The following is a 24478-nucleotide window of genomic DNA, read 5'->3' as shown; positions in this document are numbered from 1 at the left end:
CAACTACTGAGCCTGAGTGCCACAACTACTGAGCCCGTGTGCCACAACTACTGAAGCCCAAGCACCTAGAGCCCGTGCTCTGCAACAAGAGAAGCCACCGCAATGAGAAGCCCTCACACCACGGCAAAGAGTAGCCCCTGCTCGCTGCAACTATAGAAAGCCGGAGTGCATCAATGAAGACCCAACACAGCCAAAAATAAATAATAAATAAATAAATTTATAAAAAAAAAAAACTATACCAAAAAGAGTACATTTTCCTGTATTTAAGTTTAAAAATAAATTTTAAAAAATAACAATAACATGCAGGGTCCCAACACAGTCCCCTTTGAACTTCACTCTCAGATTAGCAGGAGCTTCATCTGCCTGCCACTGGCTCTTTTAACGATGTCTTTGGATATAACCACTGAACTGGGATTCAGCAGTCCTCCATCTGCTAGCTGAGCACCCCAGTCATTTGGGCAGTCTTCCATCTTTGCTCCCAGATAAGGGGTGATTCTCTAGGCACAACCCCTCACCTCATTCCTATATCTCCCCATTTCCATCAGCAGGGAGGGGTGAAGAATAATCTCTGCCTTACAGTGTGTGGCAAGGCCCTTGTGTCCTTTAGTGACCAGGTGCTTGGAGTTTCTGGTCTCAGACTGACATAAACAGATGCTGTCCACTGGATTTTAGCAAGTAACCAGGGCTTTTGTGCTCTAAAAGGGATTCTTGGAGTTCTGGGTGTTTTATATAATATCTTAGTTATTAAAGCTGTACATTTTGGGATTTCCCTGGTGGCACAGTGGTTAAGAATCTGCCTGCCAGTGCAGGGGACACGGCTTCGAGCACTGGTCCAGGAAGATCCCACATGCCGTGGACCAACTAAGCCCTTGAGCCACAACTACTTGGCCTGTGCGCCTAGAGCCCGTGCTCTGCAACGAGAAGCCACCGCATTGAGAAACCCATGCACCGCAACAAAGAGTAGCCCCCGCTCACTGCAACTAGAGAAAGCCTGCACGCAGCAACGAAGACCCAAAGCAGCCATAAATGAATAAATAAATAAATTTATTTATATAAAAAAAAGGAAAAAGCTGTATGTTTAAAAACCTATTTTGTCTTGTGGCTACAAATCTTGTTATAACTACAAACTGGTTGGTTTTGTATGTAAATTTGAACATTTATTTTGGTTAATCTTTGATACTCAATTAATTCAAAACTTAATGGGTTAAACCATAAACATTGCTCACATACTTAATCTAGTTTCCTTAGACAATTTCAAAGTAAACAACGTATTTAATCGGTCTGATTTGCACAAACACTTCCAATAGCTAATATGAAAGGCCTAAAATCCGCTGAAATCTTCCTAAGCATTCAAATACTAACATATCGAAGTCTAAACTCATAGATTTAATCAATCAAACGTTGTTTACAAACTTAGTTAAATTTTCTTAGCATTTTAAAACTAAAATTGCAGACCTAATTTCAAATTCCTTTAAGCATTTCAAATTAAATTCAAAGTACCATATCCTCTAATCCTCTAAATGAGTTAACTATTTCAAATATCTTAAATAACAAAATATCACAATAATCAAACTTATTCCTCTGTTTGACATGGATTACTGATATTATGAATTTGATTCACTTCCCATAGTCTCTGTGTGTATTCTGACACTTATCCCACCAAGGTGAGATATTCTATCTAAACTCAGGACTGTGATTCGTTCATGGTCAGAGATTCTGGGCCGGGGACAGAATTCCTTGCTGCTTCTGCAATGGTTCTAACCAAACTGCAGGTTAACAAACTAAGCCCCTTCTTTTTTTTTTTTTTTTGGCTGCAGTGGGTCTTTGTGCGCGGGCTCTCTCTAGTTGTGTCACGCAGGGGCTATTCTTCGTTGCAGTGCGGTGGCTTCTCTTGTTGCAGAGTATGGGCTCTAGGTGCTCAGCCTTCTGTAGTTGCAGCACGCAGGCTCAGTAGTTGCAGCACGCGGGCCCTAGAGTGCGCAGGCTTCAGTAGTTGTGGCTCGCGGGCTGTAGAGCGCAGGCTCAGTAGTTGCGGCGCACGGGCTTAGTTGCTCTGCAGCATGTGGGATCTTCCCAGACCAGGGGTCGAACCCGTGTCCCCTGCATTGGCAGGTGGATTCTTAACCACTGCACCACCCGGAAAGTCCCCATCTATTGTTGATGGACATTTGAGTTGTTTCTAGTTTAGGGCTATTATAAATGACATTGCTAAGAACATTTCTGTACATGTATTTTATGGACATAAGCAAGCATTTCTGTTTGGTACCCAGCATTAGAATTTCTCAGTCACAGAGTATATATATGTCTAGATTCAGTAGACATTATCAAATAGTTTTCCAAAGTGGCTGAACCAGTTTATACTTCCATCAAGAAGGTATGAATGTTGGCTTCCCTGGTGGTGCAGTGGTTGAGGATCCGCCTGCCAATGCAGGGGACACGGGTTCGATCCCTGGTCCGGGAAGATACCACATGCCACGGAGCGATTAAGCCCGTGCGCCACAACTACTGAGCCTACACACCACAACTACTGAGACTGTATGCCGCAACAATTGAAGTCCGCGTGCCTAGAGCCCCTGCTCCACAACAAGAGAAGCCACTGCAATGAGAAGCCCACTCACTGCAACGAAGAGTAACCCCTGCTTGCAGCAACCAGAGGAAGCCCACATGCAGCAACAAAGACCCAACACAGCCAGAAATAAATTAATTAATTAAATAAATTTATTTTTTTAAAAAAAGATATGAATGTTCCAGTTGCTCCACATCCTCCCTATAAGCGGGTATTGTCAGTCCTTTTAATTTTAGCCATTCTGGTTGATCTACAGCAGTGTCTCATGATTTAAATTTGCATTTTCCTGATGACAAGATATGGTGAGCATCTTTCCATATGCTTATTGGTCATTTGAATATTTTCTTTTGTTTTTCAAAATTGGGTTTTCTGTCTTTTTCTTATTAATTTGTGGGAGTTCTTTATATATTCTGGATAAAAGATTTTTTTTTGTCTGGTGTATGTATTGCACATACATCCTCCCAGATTGTGGTATGCCTTTTCACTTTCTTAATCTTGTCTTTTAATTAACAGACTTTTAAAATTTTAATGACATTCAATTTATCAATATTTTCTTTTATGTTAGTACATTTTGTGTCCTATTTAAGAAATCTTTGTCTACCTCAAGGTCTTGAAGATATTTCTAAGGTTGTTGTTTTTAAATTAAGACCTTATTTTTGGAGCAGTTTTAGGTTCACAGTAAAATTGAGGGGAAGGTACACATTTTCTATATATTTCCTGCCCCCACACATGCATGGCCCCCATTATCAACATCCCCCACTAGAGTGGTACATTTGTTATAATTAATGAGCCTACACTGACACATAATAATCACCCAAAGTCCATAGTTTATATTAGAGTTCACTCTTTGTGTTTTACGTTCCATGGATTTGGACAAATGTATAGTGACATGTATCCATCATTATAGTATCATACAGAATGTTTTCACTGCCCTAAAAATCCTCTGTGCTCTATTCATCGTTCCCCACCCCCCTACCCCTGGAAAGCACTGATCTTTTTATTGACTCCATGCCTTTTCTAGAATGTCATATAGTAGAAATCATACAGTATATAGCCTTTTTGTATTGGCTTCTCTCACTTAGTAACATGCATTTAAGTTTCCTCCATGTTTTTTCATGGCTCGATAGCTCATTTTCTTTTTTAGTGCTGAATAATATTCCACTGTCTGGGTGTACCAGTTTATTTAGCTGTTCACCTACTGAAGGATGTCTTGGTCACTTACAAGTTTTGGCAACTTTGACTAAATCCGCTATAAACATCTGTGTACTGGTGTTGATATGGACATAAGTTTTCAACTCCTTTGGGTAAATACCAAGGAGTGGCGTTGCTGAATCCTATAAGAGTATATTTAGTTTTGTAATAAATCTCCAAGCTGTCTTCCAAAGTGACTGTACAATTTGCATTCCCGCCAGCAATGAATTCCTGTTCCTGTGGTTCCACATTCTAACCAGCATTTGGTGTTGTCTGCGTTCAAGAGAGCAGAATTAAAAAATCCTGCAATAGACTCAGGTGCACATGAAAATCTACTGTACAGTAATTGTGTTTCCCCCTAGGATATTTTGAAAAATTTAATAACCTTAAGGGATAAATTGTTCACTGACCTGAATTATACAGAGTCCTCAGAAATCATCCAAAAATAACAGCTTTGTATAAACATTTTTGACTTTCTGCTGTAATAAGATCCATATTTTTCCTTCTGTCTGGAAATTCTGGTTGGACTATTCACGGCATTGCCATGAGGATTAAATGATTTAATAAAGGCTAAGGCACTCTATTATATGCCTGACACAAAATAAATGCTCAATTGATGTTAGGAATTATTAGTTATTACAATGATGACATTAGTTGTTACAGTGAAGTTAGCTGCAAACTCCTTTTCTGTCAGCCACAATACCCAACACAGGTCTGAACACAGAGTAATATCCAGGTAAGTGCTCAGTGAGTGACTGGTTTCCAACATTTGGGATTTCTTCCACACTTGAAATACCATAGCTTATTTTATGTCTTTTTAAAAATGTTCTAGGGCTTCCCTGGTGGCACAGTGGTTAGGAATCTGCCTGCCAACGCAGGAGACGTGGGTTCGAGCCCTGATCTGGGAAGATCCCACATTGCCACGGAGCAACTAAGACTGTGTGCCACAACTACTGAGCCTGTGCTCTAGAGCCTATGAGCCACAACTACTGAGCCCATGTGCCACAGCTAGTGAGCCTGTGCGCCTACAGCCTGTGCTCCACAACAGGAGAAGCCACCACAAGCAGAAGTCCGTGCACCGGGACGAACAAGATTAGCCCCTGCTTGCCGCAACTAGAGAAAGCCCGTGAGAAGCAATGAAGACCCAACTCAGCCAAAAATAAAAATAAATTTATTTTTAAAAATTCTAAGAATTAATTGATTTTTTAAAAAAAAACAGCTGTTGATCCAACTCAACCAACTCAACTTTTTTTTTTTTGCGGTACGCTGGCCTCTCACTGTTGTGGCCTCTCCCGTTGCGGAGCACAGGCTCCGGACGCGCAGGCTCGGTGTCCATGGCTCACAGGCCCAGCCGCTCCGCGGCATGTGGGATCTTCCCGGACCGGGGCATGAACCTGTGTCCCCTGCATCAGCAGGCGGACTCTCAACCACTGCGCCACCAGGGAAGCCCTCAACTTTATTTTAATTGCATTAATTTCTGCTTTTATCCTAATGTTCAAGCCTTGTTTTCTAATCATGCATTTAAGGCGATAAATTTTCCTCCAAGTATTGCTTTGACTTCATCCCACAAGTTATGTGGAGTATTCATAACATAACGATCCTGTCAATAATTAAAGCAGATGCCTATAAGGCATTTAGCACAGTTAGTGCGCAATACTGGTTAGCTGCTTTAACCTTATCCAGTACTCGGCCAACAAGTATTTATCTGTCATTCTCAGGACACCAGGTAAGCTTATCCGAGCCACCTTCCGTGCCTTTCCTCACTTTTCTTTTGCCTTTGTAACTCCTCCTAGCCCCTTAGGGGGCGGGGCCTGGCCTCCACGCGCTTTGACCCCACCCCCGCCAGGTTTCCATGACACTACGTAGCTTCTAACGACATATTCTATAATCCTGTCTCCTTCCGCTTTCTAAAAGCAGCTATGGGACCACGATGGAAAAATAGTCCCTTGGCAAAGGAGTTCTTTTCACGAGGAGGCGGAACTAGGGCGGGGCTTAAGCGGAAGGAACAGGAAGTCTGTGAGCCCTGTGGCGGGATTGGGCTCAGCGCTCTCAGGGGGCGGAGGGATCCATCGCAGGCGGCGGGCGGCCACCGCCTCCATTTAAGGAGGGGAGAACGGTGCGGGCGGCAGTTGCTGTGGTTTCCGTGTTGAGGTGGCTTAGTTTTTACGGGAGCTGAAGTTCACGGACGCAGCGTCGCGTGTCCAAGTCCAGCTGTCTGTGGCTACCGATCGGGAGGTCAGGAGCGCAGCGTCCTTTCTTCGGACTAGGGCCAGCTCCCTGTTTTCCCTTCGCCACTTGGTGCCAATATTTAGGTCGTCTTCGGCGCGGCTGAGGAGAAGGCCGCGGGCGAGATGTTCAAGAACACGTTCCAGAGCGGCTTCCTTTCTATCCTCTACAGCATTGGCAGCAAGCCCCTGCAAATCTGGGACAAAAAGGTCAGGGGCTGGGGGCGGCGGCGGCGGGGCGGGGGCCCGGGGCTGGGCCCGGGGTAGCGGCTAGTTGTGTCGAACTGGCGCCTGGGGGAGGCCGGGCGGTCTCTGCTGTCTCCTGTCCCCAGCCTGGCGTGACTGAGGCGCGAGGTGGGGGCGTCGTGTAAGCCGCGGGGGCTGCATTGTGGGGTGGGCGTGCCTGGGGTTTAAGTGTCCTGCGGCAGTAGTGTGGTTAGGACAGTTGCCCCTCGCGGCAGACTTCACTGGGCCAGTCGGTTCCTCAGCCTCGGTTTCCGCATCTATATGGTGGGGTCGATAGTGCACGTCTCACGGCATGAAAAGCGTAAACTCACGTGAGGTTGCTTCGGGAACGCGCAGATGAAAGGAACCGCTGTGGAATGGAACGCGCAGATGAAAGGAACCGCTGTTCACTGATTTCACAAATATTTACTGATATCCTGTGTTGTGCCAGGCACTGTGCTGGGCACTAGACACAGAGCCTTTGTTCCAGGCCCCCTTATAGAGGCACAGCCAGAACTCAGTTATGTTTGGGTTTCATTCATTTGCTCCCTTCCTCCCACTGATCCCAGCCAAGCCGGAATTCGGTGGCCTTTGGCACCTGCTCCACACTCACTGTGACTTGGGGTCTGTACTCTGCCTTCAGTGGCTGATCTCCATCAGAGAGATTGCAAAATGGTGATAAAGTGTTGTCTGGGTTAACAAGCTGAACGCCAGGTACAAGCCTCATCATCTTTATTCAGGCATCCACTAGATGATGACTTTCACTGACTCTGGGAGATGGTGACCCTGTCCACTTTTTGGAGATGTTGATTGGGGGCATGTGTGCCTAGCAATCTATGAGTTGGTCTGCATTTAATTACTTTGATATTTCCTTTCTCATGCAAATTCCCAGTCATCCGTACCTTTTTTGAATATAAGTTAATATAAAGCACTGTACATTGGAAGACAGGTGATTTAGGGTATAACCTTAGTACTGCACTCCTTCGGGGACAATGGAGAGAGGTGGTGTGTTGAATGCTGTTTTTATAGAGAAGAATGTAGGATAATCTAAATAAGCAGTTCATTGGTAATGAGGCAAAGAATTTTGGATATCATCTCAGAACAATTCCCTGTCTTCCCTTATCCACAGATGAAGGTTTGGGGCCACATAGAGATTAGGAGAGAACATGGACAGCCTTCTGCCTGTTGCCTCTAGGGAATTCTGCTTTCTGAGAGCAGCTTTGGGGATGGTGTGTTCACAATGTCATTTTTATAAGATAGTTGAAAGATCTGAATGTAATGAGTTTGGCCTTATGCATGTGTGAGAAATCTGACCAGCTCTCCTCTTTCACAGTGATTCTGTCCACAAACTAGAGCTAATGCCAAGAGTTACTTATTACCCAAGAGAGCAGTTCCTTAACTGTTTTCCTACATTTTACTGAGTTTTTCAGTTCCATGGTTTTGTTCACATTGGAATAAAAAACACTTTAAACTCTGAAATTGTACCTCTACAAAGAGAACCCGGAATGAGTGTACCTGGGAACTTTGTAAAGATGATGGCTTCTCAGCTGTGGCTTGACTTAATTTTGGACTGTCCAAAGGCAAGGAGAGAGTGGATTGTATGCCAGTTGAATTTGGGATTGTAACCAAAGTGTCAATATGAGGCAATTGATATAGAGAATGGGGCTTGATCTAGGAGGAGAGGTTTTCAGAGCAGGTCAGAGAACTTACCAACACAAAGAATTCCAGTGGTAGAGAGGCCTCAGCATTTCTATCAGGTGAAACTTTTCTCAGAGTTGCCCCATTTTAACCCTTCTGGGCTTGATCTTTTGTAGTGTGTTTTATTTTTCAAATGCAGCTTTTTGAGTAGTCAACATGTTTGCACACGGAATATAAAAGCAGAGTAACCATGGTGCACTGTGTCCCTTAACAACGCCACTAGAGGTCGGATGGTACCCTAATAACATAAACCTGTGTGAAAACATTGTTAGAAGATCGACTGGCAGGGTTACATGGAGTAAATTAAGCAGACATTTTGGCAAAGAAAACCTTTAGAGGAACACTCATTTTAAGCAAAATTCTCATAATAGTAAAAATAAATTATATGTTTCTACTCTTCTTATTTAGACTAGATTGAAAAGTGTTTATCTGTGAACTTTTCCCCCTTGAGGCAAGAGAAGGAAAGGGAGGAAGAAAGTAAAGTTTGGGGCCAGATCCATAGGCTTTGGTGTATGTGTTCCTTTACTCAGCTGTATTATAAAGTCCTCAGAAAGTGTTGGGAATCCAGTCCAGAAGGGGAAACACTGGGAACTGATATTCTTATCAAAGATTTATTGAGCAACAGCAAAGTGACAGGCATTGTATAGATTTGGGGAGATACAAAGTTAGGGAAGAGAAGACATTTTCCCCACTCCCATGATTCCGAATAAGGCAAAGTTGTAATAAGGGCAAAGTTTGATGGAGGGAGGGAAGGACTGTCCACATTTATCTAGAAATGACCCTACCCTCTGCTAGTAGGTACATATTGGCTATAAGTGCCTGTTTTTAGTTGTTACATATTTTGATTTCACAAAACTTTACTATTCTCCTTCCTGAGTTTATGGAGAGAGAATTTCTGTTATTTGTTTACGGTGAAGAGCAGTCTTTGAAAACTTAGGTTTGGCTTCATTTAGGCTCTGTGTCTCCTTATGAATATGAGGAGTGAATGCCATATTCATAATAACAGTTAATTTGCAAATTCATTTTGGGGGTGTGGCTACATTTGCAATACCTGCATTTATCTGACACTCTGAAGTTCTCAGCCCCTCCCCCATCTCATCCTTCAAATCTCAGCTTAACTTAAGTTCCCAATGTAATAATGTTTATGTCTCCTGTGTGCTCCTGTGGCGCTCTATATCACGCTGAATGGCAGTTGCCTATTTATTGTATATCTCCCACGAGACTACAGGTTCCTTAGGGGGAAGAATAGTATCTTACCTTGAAACTCCAGTGCCAGAGTGTGGTCAGACACCTTGGATTTGCGTCCTGGCTCTGTCATATGTCCTGTGCTGTGTAACCTTGAGCAAGTACTCAACTACTCAGTTCTCTCATCTTGTAATCCACCTCCTTCTCATGGTTATGGAGATTAAATGAAGATGTATATAAATGCTTAGCAACAGTTATGGCACACATTATTAAATAGGGCAGGGAACTGAGGCATTTGCTCAAGAGTAAGTGAAAAATTTATAACTGAGCCCAATATTCAGATGCCTAGGAATAGGAAGTACAGTAACTCCAGACTTCTGAAATGAGAATAATTTAGTCAGTGTACCATGGCTTTCCCTATCCAAAACTTTAACATGGCTCTAAGGCCACACAGACTGTGGTCTGGTACCTGCTCAACTAGTTCTCCAGGCTGATGTCCCCCAGGATCCCCCTTCTAGTATTGACCTCCTACTGAACTGAAAGAAGTCTGTTCTCTCCTGCTTTAGGCTTTTGTACTTGCCGGCCCCTCTCCTGGGACCCACTCCTACCCCTTCTTCATTAGTCTCTAGGTCTCAGCTCAAAGGTACCTCCTCAGGTTAAGTTAATTTATATCCACTTATAGAACCTCTACTTCCTTCTCATCATACTTGAAATTAGCTTCTCAAGATCTGTATTCCTGGCTGGACAGTAAGCTTCCTGATAGAGACCTTTGTAATTTTTCAAACCAAGAGTTTAGCAGAAATTAGGGATTTCTTAATGCTCCCTTAACTTCTGGGATCAGCAAATACTACATTATTAAAGGACTTTTTATGTTTAATGTAAACATTACTTCCGGTTTGTAAAGAAAATACCAGGAAGTTCTTTTCCCACTTATGCCTGTGTAAAACATGTAACTTTCAGACTTTACTGGTAATACCCTAAAAATCTACTACATGAGATTGTTAACTCATACAAGCTTCTCTTTCTTTCTGCTCACCTTGTCTTTCTCTGCTGCTGATCCTTCCCATTCCCAAACGAAATATTAGAACCAGAGTTTTTGTGGCTGTTGCTGGAAAATATTAGATTCCCATTCCCAGTTCCTAATTTTAAAAATGAACAAAGTCTCTCTCCAGAAAAAAAGTTCCCACACCCTAACTTTTAATTAGCAAACCTTGTTGGTACATGTTAAATTTCTAGTAGTAGAATTGAGAGCATTTGGACATGAAAGTACTAAAACTGTTTTTTTTCAGATTATCCCTGGGTCAATCTGGGGATGTTATTCATTTTTCCAAAAAATAGCTTTTACTATAATTGGGCAAAGGCCTGGGTTTTAGTTACACTTGCCCTTTCAAGGCATTCTTAGGAAGAGACTGGTTAGCAATACATATAATTGTCCTTACTAAAGGGTTGTTTGTAAATGTCCAAAGTTGCCTGTCTGCTGTTTGGATAGTCCCTGTTACATGCCGCAAAGGAAGAGAAGCCTTTACTCCACTGGAGCCTACAAGGCCCAGGGCTTGAGACAGAGCTATGCCCAGCTCTCCCCACAGAGGTCTCCCTCTGCCTGTTTTCTGACTTAGAGCCCAGCCCCTAGCTCAGGGCAGAAACTTTCCTGCTGAAATGGACAGCTCTAAAGGCTTAATGTAAATTGGAACATGTGTCATTAAGACTAGGATGCCAGATGGCTGAGGGCTCAGCTGTCTGCCAGGATAAGTGGGTGGAGCCACAAAAAAGAAAGGTGGGAGTGGGGAACGGATACAACTCGTGTTATTTTTAAAGCACTTGACGAAATATAGAGCATTGGCCAGCTTCCTCCCTATCCCAGTAGTATTTTCCCCGCTCAGCTTTGACTCTCCTCCCTGGGGCTTACATTGGGGGGAAAAAAATCAGTGTTCTTTATTAGTTGTCCCAGCAACCATGGAAAGCCTGGGAGAGTGATTGCAAAAAAGGGCTTGAAGGTTCCCTTCTTGGTGCCTGCAGAGGCTGAGAACCATTCTGATTGTTAATTGCCAGTAGCCTGGGTTCTGAAGCTTCTAAAGTACCTCCACCTCATAGTTGGGGCCCCGGGGGTGGGGGAGGGGAGGAGATCATGAAATTAAAAAATGTAAGATTGGCTTTATTTATTATCATTATTTTGGAGGAATAAAACACTCATAGGCCACACTACAGGAATGTGTCATGAAATAAAAAAATTAGCAAGTCAAAAACAATAGGCACTTTCTAATTTAGAGAGGGAAGTAAAATAAAACCTACTTCCACCATGTGCAATAAATGCTGACCAGTTCATTTTATCTTCATTTCAAAGCCAGGCCTGCCTAGTGGCCTCTGAACTGGAAGAAGCTAAGGAAAGGAAGTTGATACTTTCTGAGTCCATGTGTCTTGTTATACATGTTTGTCTGAAGCTGGACTGGGGAGGGGCTTGCTTCCTGGAAGACCATTACAACTTAAGGCAGTGACAGCCAGATTGCCAGAGTGGTTGGGAGGCCTTGCCCCAAATTGTCCACCTCTCTTTCTCCTTTGATCGTAGTTTTAGAGCCTAGAGAGAAGTTTGGGGACGTTTCCCACCCATATCTCTGGTTAATTGCACCCCTGGCCCCACTCCACTCTTCTTCCAGTGAATTTGTATTTACAGCCCTTTGAACTTAATAAAGAAGAAAAATCATAATTCACTAAGAAATCACCTTAATTTGATTTTAAAGCTCTGGCAGCTTGTGATATGAGAATACTTTTCTTCTTTGAGGACTGAACTTTCTCCTTGGGCAAAGCTCTATTTAGACTGTTCTCGCCACTAAGCAGGTTAAAACTCTAGAGAGACTGTTGGGCATTCCTTCGAAAAAGCTGCCTTTTCCCCCTCTGGGTTCTCGTGTTTTACGGGCTATGTTAATTAATTTTGTAAGAATTAAGTTTGTGCGTGTGGTAGTTTATGTGTTGTGAAAGGAATTTCTCTTAAGAAGTTACTGACAGTCCAACTGAAAGTTAGTTTGCCCCTGGGACAGAAGTGTAAGAATACACAGAGTCTGTTTTGGCTTTTAGTCTGTTGGCTTCTGTGTGCAGTGTAAGGCATTGTTTTCTTCTGTAAAGGCCTGAGTAGTCACATTTACTGGAGTGCTATAAACTTTGAGATGGGCAGAAGGCAAACGTCCTTAACATTTCCTCCCTGTGAAACCTGGCTGGGTTTTCTGGAGCTGAGGGAGGCTTACATCTCTCTGACTGTAGTCAGAGAGACCTTCCAGGATGTAAGATCTGAGGTCCCACTTACAATGTTGGCTAAATTGCAACGTGTTGCCTTTTAACAATAGTAGTCTTTGGACCCTAATTACTTAATCCTTTCAATTTAACCATCTGTTTGGTTTGTTGCATTCGGTACCTTTTTAAGAAAGAATGAAGTTATAGAGAATAATTAGTGGTATGTTATATAATTAGTATTTGCATCTTGTTGGGATACTGTCAGCTCTTATCAGTCTGCCTGCAACATATTATATGGAAAAATTTCTTGATGAATTCCTCCTTTACCAAGAAGTCTGCCTGATTTTCCACAGCAGCTGTGGGCTAGCAAATAGAGGAGGAATATTGCCACTTTGGGAGCATTTATGTGGGGAATGAGGTGGGCAGTGTTGGCATGTGCTACAAGTCTTTGTGATCCAAGTCTTTGTGCTTTTAATCTCCCTTGGAAAGAGGCCCAGAATTCAAAGCAGGAGGGCATTGGATGTCGCCAGCTTTGTTTGAGAAGCACTTCAATGTGATGTTTGTGACTTGAGAATCCAGAAATGCTACACTGGCAGAGATCTGGGGCCCATCCACTCAGCATTCTGTCTCTGACAGTGGGTACCAAAGGATGATTTGTGGGAAGTCATTCTTTATGCTAGTAACCTCACTAGCGTGATATACCTTAGGATCTCTGGCTTCCCATAATAGCCCATGGTGGCCAGGAATTTTTGAAAAATCCTCCTTGAATCTCTTCATATGTGCCAACTCTTAGGATGACAGATTCCAGAAGTCAGCAAATATTTGAATGCTTAGTTTATGCCTAGCAGACTACTAAGCACTATAGAACATATAAATGATGTTTAATACTTGGTCCTTACCCTTCAGCTTATACTTTTTTGAGGAGACAAGACTCAGTTGCATCTGGCAGAAAAAGATGGGCAGTGATATCAGATGTTACCTGGGGAATACCAAGCACACCACAAGTGGATCAAATTAACAGGAACAGAGCACGCAGAGACTGATGTCTAAAGACAGAATGCCATGTTATTAATAATTGTGTTGAACAATACAACTATCAGACTCAACGCTGTATTCTCTCCCCATATGCAAGTCTCATGGAAAGCCACATGATGAGTTGTTGAATATGACAGCACAGGCAGCCGTTTTCACTATACCTAGTAAAAAACCACATGCTTGTCATTCTGATGCATCAGGTTCTAAACCTGGTTGATCTTTTTCATGTTTTAATACATTCAGCCCTAACAGTCCAGCCCTGTCTCAGAAGTGCCTTTGCATGTCTCTGCTCTGTCCATATAAGGTGCTTGGATGTAATGCTTGAAGATAATTGTGCTTTCCTAAATATGTTTTGAGAGGAGGAATCCGTATCGAATATTGATTCCTCTCCATCATATTCCCCCTACATATGCAGCAAACAATGCAAAACAATGTAGGATGAAGTGCTAAATTATGTAGTCTAGGCTACATGAGCAAGAAAAATGAATCAGAGAGAAGAGAGGTCAGTGTAGGCTGAAAATGCTAAAGAAGGCTTCTGTGTGCGGCACAGATGGGACTCGAATTCATACTTGAAAAAGTAGAAACTTAGGGAAAAGAAGACAAGGAAGCATGAAGTAGAAGTAAACCTGGGGTACTAATACGTTCGGTTTTTGGTTGCTACCCTCCCTCTCAGTGACACTCAGCACTTGACCTTTCTGGCCAGAGAACTATGTGAGGCAGTGGAGGGCAGTGGAAAGCCTGGCGTTAATCCTGCCCCTCTTACTTAGGGTCTGTCGTCTGCACTCCCTGAGTGTCAGTGTCCACGTCTGTAAAGTGGAAGCAACACCAACGACCTTGTGATTTTTGTTGTTGTTGTTAGGACTGAGCTCGTTGTTGTTAGGAATGTTCCTAGTGTATAGTAGATGCTTGGTAAACGTTAGCTGGATCTAAATTGAGTTGATTTCTTTGGGAAGAAATTTGTCCTGATTTATAGATTGCCAAATTGCCTGCAACTCCTGTGGTGGTTGATTGGGCCCTGTACAGAGGTAATAGCATGGCTTACTTTCAGATATCGTGTCACAAACTTCTGTGTTATGCCCTTTGGGCTACTGTGGTTTTCTTTAAATCAGGGGTGTCCAACCCCTGGGCCGCGGACCGGTACTGGTCCGCTGCCTGTTTGGAACCGGGCCGCACAGCAGGAGGTAAGCGGCGGGCGAGCCGGGGCTTACATCTGCGGCTTCATCTGCGGCTCTGCATCGCTGGCATTATCGCCTGAACCACCATATCCCACTCTACCCCCAACCCCGGTCCGTGGAAAAATTGTCTTCCACACAACCGGTCCCTGGTGCCAAAGAGGTTGGAGACCGCTGCTTTAAATAGTCCCATTCAGCCTTCAAAATCTTAACAGAGTTATTTGTCGATATTTCAGTACTAACCAGTTTAATTTCATCCCTTGTAGGTACGGAATGGCCACATCAAAAGAATCACCGATAATGACATCCAGTCCCTGGTGCTAGAGATTGAAGGAACAAATGTCAGGTAGGTTGCCACTCTTCTCCCAGAGACATGGAATGCCAGGAGGTAGTACATTCATAGAGGTTAATAGCATGGACTGCAGAGTCAGACTGCCTGGTGTGAATCCAGCTCTGCTACTTAGAGCTCACCTTGGGCAAGTTATTTAATCCCCCAGGCTTTAGTTTCCTCACCTGTGAAATAGGGATAATGACAGTACATCTTCCTTGTAGAATTATTGTGAAGATTAAGTAAGTGAATGTGTATAAAACACTTAAAACCTGCTTAGCACTTAGTCAGTGCTGTATAAGTCTTAGTTATTAATATTTAACCCAGATGTGTTTATGTGGAGGTATGGGTTTACAGTAATCATCTAGTGGATGGCCAGGGTAGTTTTCAGTGTTATAATGGTCTTAGTTTTGGTTTTCTATCATTTGATAGTTTCTTAGACCAGAATTAAATCTTTTTTCACTGGAAGAACTTGCAGATCCACTGGTCTGGCTTTGTTTCTCAGATATTTTATTGTTGATGTCTAGTGCTATGTTAAACTTTTGTTTCAGAGTCCAGCACTTTTTTTTAACACATTAGCTTAACTTAAGGGTTGAGGGATCATTGGATGACGTATCTGGATCTTTTAGATCTGCCTTCCAATTTATCCTCTTGGACTGAGTGTTATTGCTGTGCATACCACAAAGGAAAAGGCAAGTAGTGTGTTTATTGGTGTTTCCTCTTTCTACAGCACCACATATATCACATGTCCTGCAGACCCAAAGAAAACATTGGGAATTAAACTTCCCTTCCTTGTCATGATTATCAAAAACCTGAAGAAATATTTTACCTTTGAAGTACAGGTAAGTATGTGCACATGAATCTCTACACTCTTGGCTATACCAAAGAGATGTCCTGTCAATTTATAGGAGAAAAGTGGCCGCAGGAAAGTATCTTTATCCTTTTGTATGTATTCTTTTCTGCCTCTGCTGTACACTTGATGCAACCTTTTTTTTTGCGGTATGCGGGCCTCACTGTTGTGGCCTCTCCCATTGCGGAGCACAGGCTCCGGACGCGCAGGCTAAGCGTCCATGGCTCACAGGCCCAGCCGCTCCGCGGCATGTGGGATCTTCCCGGACCGGGGCACAAACCCGTGTCCCCTGCATTGGCAGGCGGACTCTCTACTGCTGCACCACCAGGGAAGCCCGCAACCATTATTATTATGGCATTATTATTATGGCATTATTATTTTGGTATTATCAATCAAAGTTTAATGCCAAGTTTTAAAAGAAGCAGTAAGCATCTAGAAAATCTAATCAATAGCTACAAGAGTTCAAAGCTTGAGGGTTAGAGTAGTGTCCATTTGGGAAGTTACTATTTAATACTGGGCTATTGTTGGTCTCAAGTCTAGCTTTTTTAATTTTTCAAAGGGAAGAATGTTTATGGAATCATGCTATGGTCTGGGGGCCTGATGCATGTGTCATATGTCATAAGCAGCTGGTGTTGTCTTGGCAACAGACAAGATAAACTAGCTACTTCCGGGCCGTCTGCATCCAGTGTGACCTATATCTGGTTTGTTTATTCTCCCTTGGGTCTCAGCCTTGGGAAACCAGGCTGTGGGAGTTTCAAGTCCTCGTCTTATCAAGGTTGTTTGCTTCTTCCAAGATGGAATTAATGTGATTCTTCTCTATATTTCATAGGTACTAGATGACAAGAATGTGCGTCGGCGGTTTCGGGCAAGTAACTACCAGAGCACCACCAGGGTCAAACCCTTCATCTGTACCATGCCCATGCGGCTGGATGATGGCTGGAACCAGATTCAGTTCAACCTGTCAGACTTCACTCGGCGGGCATATGGCACAAATTACATTGAGACCCTCAGGGTGCAGGTACTGGCTCCTTTTCCAGATGGAGCCCCAATGGGAGAGGGGTCTAGGCTCTGTTTGTTACTGGCTTGTGACCCAGGTGACAGAACAGTGCGGGTTTCTGGCTAAAGTTCCCAAGTCACTGTCCAGGGGGCTTTCACCTCAGAGAGGCCCAGGACCTTCTCAGGAATCTGCTCAGATACAGTGGGAGAATACAGCAAGTAAAATCTCCCTCTTGTCAAAATCTACCCCTAAGCCACGCTGAGGAGATGGCACAGAGGTGAAGCTTTGACGGCACCATGTGGGGGGCTCAAGGAACATCAGGAAAAGAGGAAAGACTATCATATTTTGAGACTTATTTTAAGTCTTGCATCCACAGATCCATGCAAACTGTCGCATCCGACGGGTTTACTTCTCAGACAGACTCTACTCAGAAGACGAACTGCCAGCAGAGTTCAAACTGTATCTCCCAGTTCAGAATAAGGCAAAGGTAAGCCAGCTTTCCTCAGAGGAAGGCCAGACAGTGAGTTGTAGAAGCTGTGTCCCTGGAAAGTGCTCTGTTCTACAAGTTCAGCTGCAGAGCCTCTCTGTGTTGACATGGAGTATGGAGGACTTTTACATCATAAGATCTTAGGTCTTCCACCACCAGCACTGAATCAGGAATGATCCCATGAAATGCTCTGTTACTGCTGTCTCACCTCCATGAAGTGATACCGTCTCTCCTGGGGGGCATCCTGCTGCTTCCTGCTCCCAGGCCTTCCTTGCAGAATATCTCCATCTGAACCTCTTCATCAGCCCCAAATTACTATCAGCCGATCTGTCCCCTCTGACACGATGATGGGTGCTTACATGCCTGCCCACTGGTGACACACATGCATCTCCCCACAGTCCAGCATCCCCTTGAGTGTCACTAGAGGTAGGGGGTCAGTGGCACTGACCGTCTGTTTTCTAATAACTTAAACTGATGCCTTTGTTCTATTTTTTTTTCTTTCCCCTTCAGCAATAACTGGAATGCCACTCAAGGGATAGACCCTGGATGTGACTCTTAGTTTAAAAAGGAAACTATCTGGAGGACAATGCAAAAAACAAATATTTATATTAGTTCACTGTGCTCCAGTTCTTTTACCTACTCCTTGGCGTCCCTGGTTGTGGCTACCAGTGACCGTGCCATGCATTGTAAGTACAGTGGGGGATAAGCTGTCCTTTGATACATGAATGCCAGAGTTTATCTTGCTGCCTGCCTCTGTGTGTGGGGAGATACATTTACCATGAACTTACAGAATTAAAGATGTCCCGTAAAGGCAATTTCAGACCAATATTTCTTCCTATGGTTTGTTCTTTGTTTTATATATTATCTAAATATATATATGCTGTGTAATACTCATAATCCAGAAATGAATAAAATGTTATATTCTTGGTTTGTAAATTTGTTCTTAGTTTGTGTCTTTTTTAATGGTGACATTTCTCTTTCTTTATGGTATGAAAATAGAACTCTTTCCAAAGAACATCCCATACATTCATGCTGTGAAATAGCTTACAATAAGCACTTGAAGAACAAGACATCTATAGAAATTGATTTGGAACAACTTCCAAGAGAAACTAAATGGAAAGCAACTGAATAGTGTATCACCAGTGGAATCATCTTACTGAGGGGTGGGTCCCAAGTGGAGCTTTCGACAAAACGGCATATATTCCAGATTGCTCTTAAACACCTTAGGAAGGTGTCTTGTTGGAGCCTCACTTGCCCTTTTGTAACAATCAGCACATCTAGTGTTCCTCAGCATTGGAACAGATCACCATCTCCCAATTTGAGCTCCAGATGAAGTACTTGCCTTGAATTTAGGGACTTGAAGGAAAAATGTTTCTTTAAACACTGGACTCACTTGAGAGAACTGAAATCTTGCACCACTCTCCCTGCTCACGCTTATTCTGGGGCATGTGCTTGGTTAGTGAAATGACCCTGGCACAAACAGTTAAATTTACAAAAGTTAAACACTTATATGATACAACTCTACTGTATGTAATATTTCTGGAGGGAAAACCATTTGGGGGTGGATAAGAGCATATGTAGGTACACCTAGATGATCTCATAGGACACGTAAGAACTGTACAGTGATTACTTCTGGAGAGAATGGTTGTATCATTTACGTACTTTTTTTGTACTATAGACGATTTCTTTGAAAGGTAATATTTATGTGATAAGAATTTCAAAGTCAAAAAAGAACAAAAGGCCATCCTGGATACTGTGCTCTCCCCGACATTCCCTCTGGATTTGGTTTCATCCCACAGGATGAGGCTGGAATTGTGGGCACTGGCTGTTTTGACTTTGACTAGAGGTAAAAACACAGTGCTGAATTCGTCATTACTGTTGCTGCCTCCTGAGAAGTTAAGTGACAAGGAGCACTGTTCTCCCGCATCCTTATCCTCCAGAGTGTGCTCTGGGTAAGCATGACCGAATCTCTGAGGAGGGCAGGGCTGCAGTGGTGGGAGGGCTGGAGGGAAAGGTGCTCCACTGCTGCCTTAGGCACTCACTGAGTTCTCATTTCCCCTCGCAGTCGTCAGGACCTGGCACTTAGGTGGGTTCAGTCAAGACGACTTTGCCTTCCTCTTCCTGCTAACAGCTGCACTGGAGCCGCCTTCACCGTGGATGCTGCCCCTCTCCTTGGAGAGTCACCATCGTTCAGCATCGCAGAGCACCCATCAGCCCAGGTGACAGCCTGCTCTCTCAGGGCCAACTCCAGTCACATCTGAATATTGGCCCGCTTCTCCATCCTGAAACACATTAGCATTCCCATTGTTAGACTCCGTGTGTCTGTCTCCCAAGCTTTCTGGGTTACAGAGGGGTCCTCAGAAATGGGTGGGGCTGGGTGGTCAGGGACTTCAACAGAGCTTCTTGTCTCTGGCCACTGTGTGGTGAAATCTTCCCTCCAATCTGGAGTCTGTTGTGGGATGAAAGATGCTTTTGTGGAGGCGAGAAAGCCCGGTTAACTTTTCATCTCTCTCCCGTGCCAGGACATCAGTGGAGTGCTCCTGGAAGTCCAGAGAAATACAGTAATGCACTCTCCTCCACACAGAGCCCCTTTCACCCCGCGTCAGACTATGTATGGGGATTACCTCACCACCCTCTTTGGGGTATAAGGCGGCAGCTGTTGGCTTCCCAGATGCTTCACATATCCATCCGAGAGGAAGTGAGGGGGCGTTGAGGGTGATGGGATGTATTATCTAAGCTGGACCCAGGCCAATGTGAATTGTGGCACCAACGACTGCATGACCCCTGCCCTCAGCTTTCCAGCTCACCAGGAAGATGACGACGACTAATTATGAGGCCAAGGGAAGGAGGAAGGAAAGGTCAGGCTGCAGGGGCTGGAGCCCTCCTCCTTCATGGAGCTGGAGCCAGAGTGACCTTAGACTGAGGAAATTGCAGCAGGCAGAGTTGCGTTACCCAGCTCCTCTGAAGTCACGGTGTGTTGCAGGAGGCGTTGTCTTCCAAATGAGAGTGTTTGTTAATTGGCATGAACTTGAGGGGACAGGCATGCAGTCATTCTCAGCAGGGCCCATCCTGGGGGAGAGCAGATCCACTGTGGCCCTTATTTGCTACCAGCACGTCGATTGCTTCGCCTGCAACCAAGCCAATAATACTGACCGTGCCAGTCCAGCCCCCTCCCGGGGCATTTCTTAAGGAGGCAAGTATGCCGGAGAACAACCCCCAAGGTGATTTCCCTAGATCCTTGGCAGCTTTAGCCAAAAGCCTCAAGTGTCAGGAGCCCTTCTTGTCTGAGCCCTCCCTTCTTCCATTTTACTGATGAGGGCACTATAGCCCAGAGAGGCTCGGGCCGACTCCTGTCAGAGTGGCAGGAGTAGAACACGGGTGAGGATCACCTGATGGGAGTCATATGCCATCCCTGTCCTCCCTTGTGCTGATGTCCCCCTGCTTCCTGTGTGGTGGCTGTATCCTTTTTGTAGAGGCATTGACGGGTCAGATAATGTCTGCCTGGAGGCTGGGCCAGGGCAGACTTAGCTGCTCAGGAGGCCTAGACTCAGCTCTGCCTCTGCAGCGAGGGCTTGCCTGGTTTGTCCCGTCGTGGTTGCACATTAGCTGAACTTCAGGGCCTGAGGCTGAGGATAGAAAGCTGTGGGGCAAAGATTTGTGTTTAACTAATGGATCATAAAAGTAACATAGGCTCATGGGAAATTCAAACTGTTCCCATTCCTGAACTGAAAGTATTTGAATGGGCCAGGCCAAGTTTGTTTTGTTTTTTAATTTATTTTTATATAGCAGGTTCTTGTTAGTCATCCATTTTATACACATCAGTGTATACATGTCAATCCCAATCTCCCAATTCATCACACCACCCCCCACCACCCCCGCTTTCCCCCCTTGGTGTCCATACGTTTGTTCTCTACATCTGTGTCTCTATTTCTGCCTTGCAAACCGGTTCATCTGTACCATTTTTCTAGGCTCCACATATATGCGTTAATATACGATATTTGTTTTTCTCTTTCTGACTTGCTTCACTCTGTTTGACAGTCTCTCGGTCCATCCACGTCTCTACAAATAACCCAATTTCATTTCTTTTTATGACTGAGTAATATTCCATTGTATATATATATACCACATCTTTATCCGTTCATCTGTCGATGGGCATTTAGGTTGCTTCCATGACCTGGCTGTTACAAATAGTGCTGCAATGAACATGGGGGTACATGTGTCTTTTTGAATTATGTTTTTCTCTGGATGTATGCCCAGTAGTGGGATTGCTGGGTCATATGGTAATTCTATTTTTAGTTTCCCCAGGCCAGGTTTTAACTACTTTACATGTATTTGTTTTACGGAATTATCACAACACTGAAACAAGAACTATTATTGTCATTTTACTGATGAGAAAACTAAGGCACAGGGATTAATGTGCCCAGGCTCACACAGTGGTGGTAGAAGCAGGTTTCAAACTCAGGCTGTTTAACTCCTGTGCTAGGCTCTTAAATCACGTGACTTCTTTGACCCGCCGTTTCCTCCTCAACAAAATTAGCCTTATGATAAAACACAAGAAACTTACCTCAGAGCTGGGCTGGAAGAAATGTCTGTCTGTGAATGATACATTAGATCATTTGTATTATCTTCACCCAGTGGAATACTATACGGTGATGAAAAAGGGGCAAATTACAGCTAGGTGCAAGAAAAGAGGAACCACACAACCATAATGCAGTGAAAACAGCAAGGCACAATATAGTAAAGATGATTCCACTTCTGTACAATTTTTTTTTTTTTTTTTTTTTGCAGTACGTGGGCCTCTCACTGTTGTGGCCTCTCCCGTTGGCGGAGCACAGGCTCCGCACGCGCAGGCTCAGTGGCCATGGCTCACGGTCCCAGCCGCTCCGCGGCATGTGGGATCTTCCCGGACCGGGGCATGAACCCGTGTCCCCTGCATCGGCAGGCAGACTCTCAACCACTGCGCCACCAGGGAAGCCCACTTCTGTACAATTTTTTTTTTTTTTTTGCCATATGCGAGCCTCTCACCGTTGTGGCCTCTCCCGTTGCGGAGCACAGGCTCCGGACGCGCAGGCTCAGCGGCCATGGCTCACAGGCCCAGCCGCTCCGCGGCATGTGGGATCCTCCCGGACCGGGGCACGAACCCGTGTCCCCTGCATCGGCAGGCAGACTCCCAACCACTGCGCCACCAGGGAAACCCTCTGTACAATTTTTAAATAGACAAAACAATATACTGTTTAGGATGCATTTATAAACGACAGTCTATACAGTAGTCCCCCTTTATCAGCAGTTTTGCTTTTCCTGGTTTCAGTTCCCTGTAGTCAGCTGCAGTCCAAAAATTTTAAATGGAAAATTCCAGAAATAATTCATAAATTTAAACTTGTGCTGCATTCTGAGTAGCATGATGAAATCTCGTGCTGCCCTACCTGGGATCCCCAAACCATCAACATGGTTTGCTCTTAACACCCCACCATTGACATTGTCATGGCTCAATGATGCAAGATCACCTGATGCAGATGATCTCCACCTGACATTTTCAGAAGTTCAGTAGTATAATAATGACATGCTATGTCACCCACCTCACTTCATCTCATCATGTAGGCATTTTATCATCTCACATTGCAAAAAGAAGGGTGAGTATAGTACAATAAGATATTTTGAGAGAGACCACATTCACATAACTTTTATTACAGTGTATCATTATAATTGTTCTATTTTATTATTAGTTACTGTTAATTTCTTACTGTGCCTAATTTATAAATTATACTTTATCATAGGCATGTATATATTGGAAAAAAGTAGCATATATAGGGTTTGGTACCATCTGCAGTTTCAGGCATCCACCGGGGGTCTTGGAACGTATTCCTTTGGGGACTACTCTAGTGACAGGCGGAGGGCGGAGTATCTGAAAACTCAGGAGTGCGCTTTTGCCTAGAGGTGTGGGGTTGGGGATGGGGATACAAATGTTGGGAGAGGCACTTAGGGGGCGTCCAAAGACCATCAGTGCTTTATTTCTTAACCTGGGCAGTGTTTACACATGGACGCTTGCTTCATTACTATTTGAATTGCATACACAGTTGAATATATTCTTCCGATTATGTTTCTCAATTAAAAAAAAGAGTCAAATTTAGATTACTTAGCCCTGATCTATTAAAATGCAGCTCTTGGGGCCCAGCTCATTAAAATGCAGATTCTCTTTCAGGAGATCTAAATCTGGCCCAGAAATCTGCATGTTAACGTCGTCCCCTGGTGATTTTTGGTGTTTCTGTCACTTGAAGCTGCTCCAAGTTGGAGCGAGCAAGAGTTGATGTGATACCTCTTGAGTGCTGAGAAGCCAGATGCCGGGAAGGAAGGAGAGTGTAAAGCAGCCCACCCTGGCACGTTTGCAGATAGCAACTCCACTACCTCTGAAATCCTTAAGTTCCCTTTATACAAAATTCTAGTGTGTAACTTACATCTCGGTACCTTTTCCGTAACGTGAAAATATGGAGTCCTGTAATACAAATCATGAGCACCCCTGGGCTGCAATAGAGGCCCTCCAAATTGTAAATCCATAAGGCGCTGAGCATCTGACGGAGCATGAGCCTTGGAAAAATTGTGCTTGGTATCCATGGTGTCTGAAGCAAAGCAAAACAGTGTGCAAGGGTGGGATATGGAAACACATTGGACAGAACCCCTTAGTAAAGGGTGTAAAATGTCACTGAGAGCCTCTGCTGTTTTATTGCATGAGGGTAATAAATATTAATAAGGGCTTTCATAAGTTTTCTCATCACATGGGTTTCCCCCAACCCTTTTTTCCATAAAGTCTTACGTTGTGAATCCTCTAAATACAGTAGAATCAGTACACACACACACACACACACACACACACACACACACACACGCCTTTGGGTTCCAAGTCACCCTCAAAGCCGCCTCCCCTCCTCCAGGGCTGTCCTCATGTTCACTTGAAGCCTAAAGCATCCTTGCAAGCCTGGGGCCTCTCTTGGTGTTGGAAACTGACCTAAGCCAACACGTCGGTCCTGGTCTCTCTCGGGAGCCTGTATCAGAGGTAGTGGGAAGCTGAGTTCTCTCCCCTCCAAACTGGCTACCCCGTGGTGTGCTATGAAAGCATGTCTCAGGACACAAGTACAAAACTGACAAGTGAGCATGCAAAAAAGATTCATGCCACCCGTTGCCAAAGCTCGGTGAAGTGTCTGCTCGCTCTCTCTTGGTGCACTTCTGTGGGGAATGTGGGGATATGTGGACAGTAGGATCACATGGGGATTCTCTGCTAAGTGTGTGGGCAGGAGGAGGGATG

General features: G+C 44.2%; 1 protein-coding gene across 3 annotated transcripts in view; it reads left to right on the top strand.

Annotated features, from left to right (window-relative positions):
• The first annotated feature begins 5826 nt into the window (after window positions 1–5826).
• The window catches only part of CFAP20 (cilia and flagella associated protein 20), a 108719-nt gene continuing 90067 nt past the window's right edge, over window positions 5827–24478 (top strand). The window contains exons 1-9 of one of the 3 annotated variants that reach the window (XM_060289682.2): window positions 5827–6192; window positions 14786–14865; window positions 15578–15689; window positions 16527–16715; window positions 17071–17181; window positions 17692–17867; window positions 18981–19133; window positions 19247–19400; window positions 19976–21194. In XM_060289682.2, the coding sequence (XP_060145665.1) occupies window positions 6109–6192; window positions 14786–14865; window positions 15578–15689; window positions 16527–16715; window positions 17071–17181; window positions 17692–17697 (582 nt within the window). In that variant the 5' untranslated portion in view covers window positions 5827–6108 and the 3' untranslated portion in view covers window positions 17698–17867; window positions 18981–19133; window positions 19247–19400; window positions 19976–21194. Of the gene's footprint in view, window positions 6193–14785; window positions 14866–15577; window positions 15690–16526; window positions 16716–17070; window positions 17182–17691; window positions 17868–18180; window positions 18573–18980; window positions 19134–19246; window positions 19401–19975; window positions 21195–24478 lie in introns of those variants that run through there. The other 2 variants (XM_060289681.2, XM_030847948.3) reach the window with 2 other exon arrangements.

Source organism: Globicephala melas, chromosome 19, assembly GCF_963455315.2.
Source record: "Globicephala melas chromosome 19, mGloMel1.2, whole genome shotgun sequence".
NCBI classification, from domain to species: domain Eukaryota; kingdom Metazoa; phylum Chordata; class Mammalia; order Artiodactyla; family Delphinidae; genus Globicephala; species Globicephala melas.
The sequence above is the reverse complement of the archived record's forward strand: the minus strand, read 5'-3'. Positions and strand labels throughout refer to the sequence as shown.